General features: G+C 51.0%; 1 protein-coding gene across 1 annotated transcript; it reads right to left on the bottom strand.

The window, feature by feature from the left end:
• LOC109222872 (RNA-directed DNA polymerase homolog) lies at positions 208-627 on the bottom strand (the record flags this gene model as incomplete). Its single annotated transcript, XM_019387168.1, has 1 exon — positions 208-627. A coding segment is annotated over exon 1 (420 nt), but the record flags the coding sequence as incomplete, so codon positions are not given.

Here is a 2,020-nt window from a genome sequence, read left to right as displayed (position 1 = left end):
CTTCTGGGTCAATCTGGTCATCGGGGCTGCAATAGATGAAAACCCCTCCACGAACCGACGATAGTAGCCTGCTAACCCCAAGAAACTCCGAATCTCTGTAGCTGATGCCGGTCGAGGCTAGTTCTTGACTGCCTCTATCTTCTTCGGGTCCACCTGAATACCCTCTGCTGATACAACGTGACACAAAAATGCAACCGAACTCAACCAGAAATCACACTTGGAGAACTTGGCATATAACTGACTATCCCTCAGAGTCTGAAGAACCACCCTAAGGTGCTGCTCGTGCTCCTCCTGGCTGCGGGAGTACACCAAAATATCATCAACAAAGACTATCACGAACAAGTCCAAATAAGGCCTGAACACTCGGTTCATCAACTCCATAAATGCTGCTGGGGCATTGGTCAACCCAAATGACATGACCAAAAACTCATAATGCCCATACCGAGTGCGGAATGCTGTCTTAGGGACATCGGATGCCCTAATCCTCAACTGATGGTAGCCAGATCTCAAGTCTATCTTTGAAAATACCCTTGCACCCTGAAGCTGGTCGAACAAATCGTCAATCCTCGGCAGTGGATACTTGTTCTTTATCGTCACTTTGTTCAATTGCCGGTAATCAATGCACATCCTCATCGAACCATCCTTTTTCTTCACAAATAACACCGGCGCACCCCAAGGCGAAATGCTGGGTCTAATTAAACCCTTCTCAAGCAAATCCTGCAACTGATCCTTTAACTCTTTCAACTCTGGCGGGGCCATGCGATACGGGGGGATAGAAATGGGCTGCATGCCCGGAGCCAGATCAATACAAAAATCAATATCCCTGTCAGGCGGCATACCCGGCAGGTCTGAAGGGAAAACCTCGGGGAACTCCCGAACTATAGGAACAGAATCAATAGAAGGGACCTCTGCGCTGGAATCGTGAACATACGCCAGATAAGCTAAACACCCATTCTCGACCATGCGTCGAGCCTTCACATATGAGATAACACTGCAAGTGACATGACCTGGGGTCCCTCGCCACTCCAAATGGGGGAAATCTGGTAAAGCCAAGGTCACGGTCTTGGCGTGACAATCCAAGATAGCATGATACGGGGACAACCAATCCATCCCTAGTATAACATCGAAATCCACCATGTCTAAGAGCAATAAATCAACACAGGTCTCAAGACTCTCAAACACTACCACATAGGAATGATGAACTCGGTCGACCACTATAGAATCCTCCACTGGTGTAGATACATAAACAGGAATACCCAAAGCATCACTAGGCATAACCAGGTAGGGTGCAAAATAGGATGACACATATGAATACGTAGACCCAGGGTCAAATAGCACTGAAGCATCCCTATCACAGACCAGAATAGTACCTGTAATGACTGCATCTGAAGACTCAGCCTCTAGCCTGGCTGGAAGAGCATAACACCGGGGTTGGGCCCCACCTCCCTGAACCATATCTCTGGGACGATCGGCTGCTAGCTGGCCTCTACCTCTGGCGGTCCGAGCTCCACCTCTATGATCTCTACCTCCACCTCTATGGCCTCTACCCCCGCCTCTAGCTGGCTGGGCGGCCTGTGGATCACCTGATGCCTGAATCATAGGACGAGGACCCAGCTGCTGGGAGCTGTCAGAAGCTCAAGGGCAATACCTGGCAATATGTCTCGTGTCGCCACACGTGTAACAAGCCCTCGGCTGCTGAGAATAACGGAGTGGTGGCGCGCTGATAGGTGCTGATGGTGCACTGAAAAGCTGCTGGTCAAAGGACTGCGGCTGAGAGCCACGGCCACCGGAAGTACCATGTGAGACCTGTAGGGCTGACTGAAAGGGCCTCAGAGGATGGCCTCTACCGTAAGAATCCCCACCTCCAGACGAGGTACCACTGAATCTACTTGCATGACGGGGCCTCTTATCTGACCCATGACCACCTCCCCGTGCAAGAGCCATCTCAACTCTAAGGGCCGCATTGGCCGCCTCCTGAAAAGAAATCTCACTCCCGGCTCCCATAGCCATCTGGAGACGG

Source organism: Nicotiana attenuata, chromosome 2 (assembly GCF_001879085.1).
Source record: "Nicotiana attenuata strain UT chromosome 2, NIATTr2, whole genome shotgun sequence".
NCBI lineage: Eukaryota > Viridiplantae > Streptophyta > Magnoliopsida > Solanales > Solanaceae > Nicotiana > Nicotiana attenuata.
This window is presented reverse-complemented; position numbering and strand designations above follow the sequence as displayed.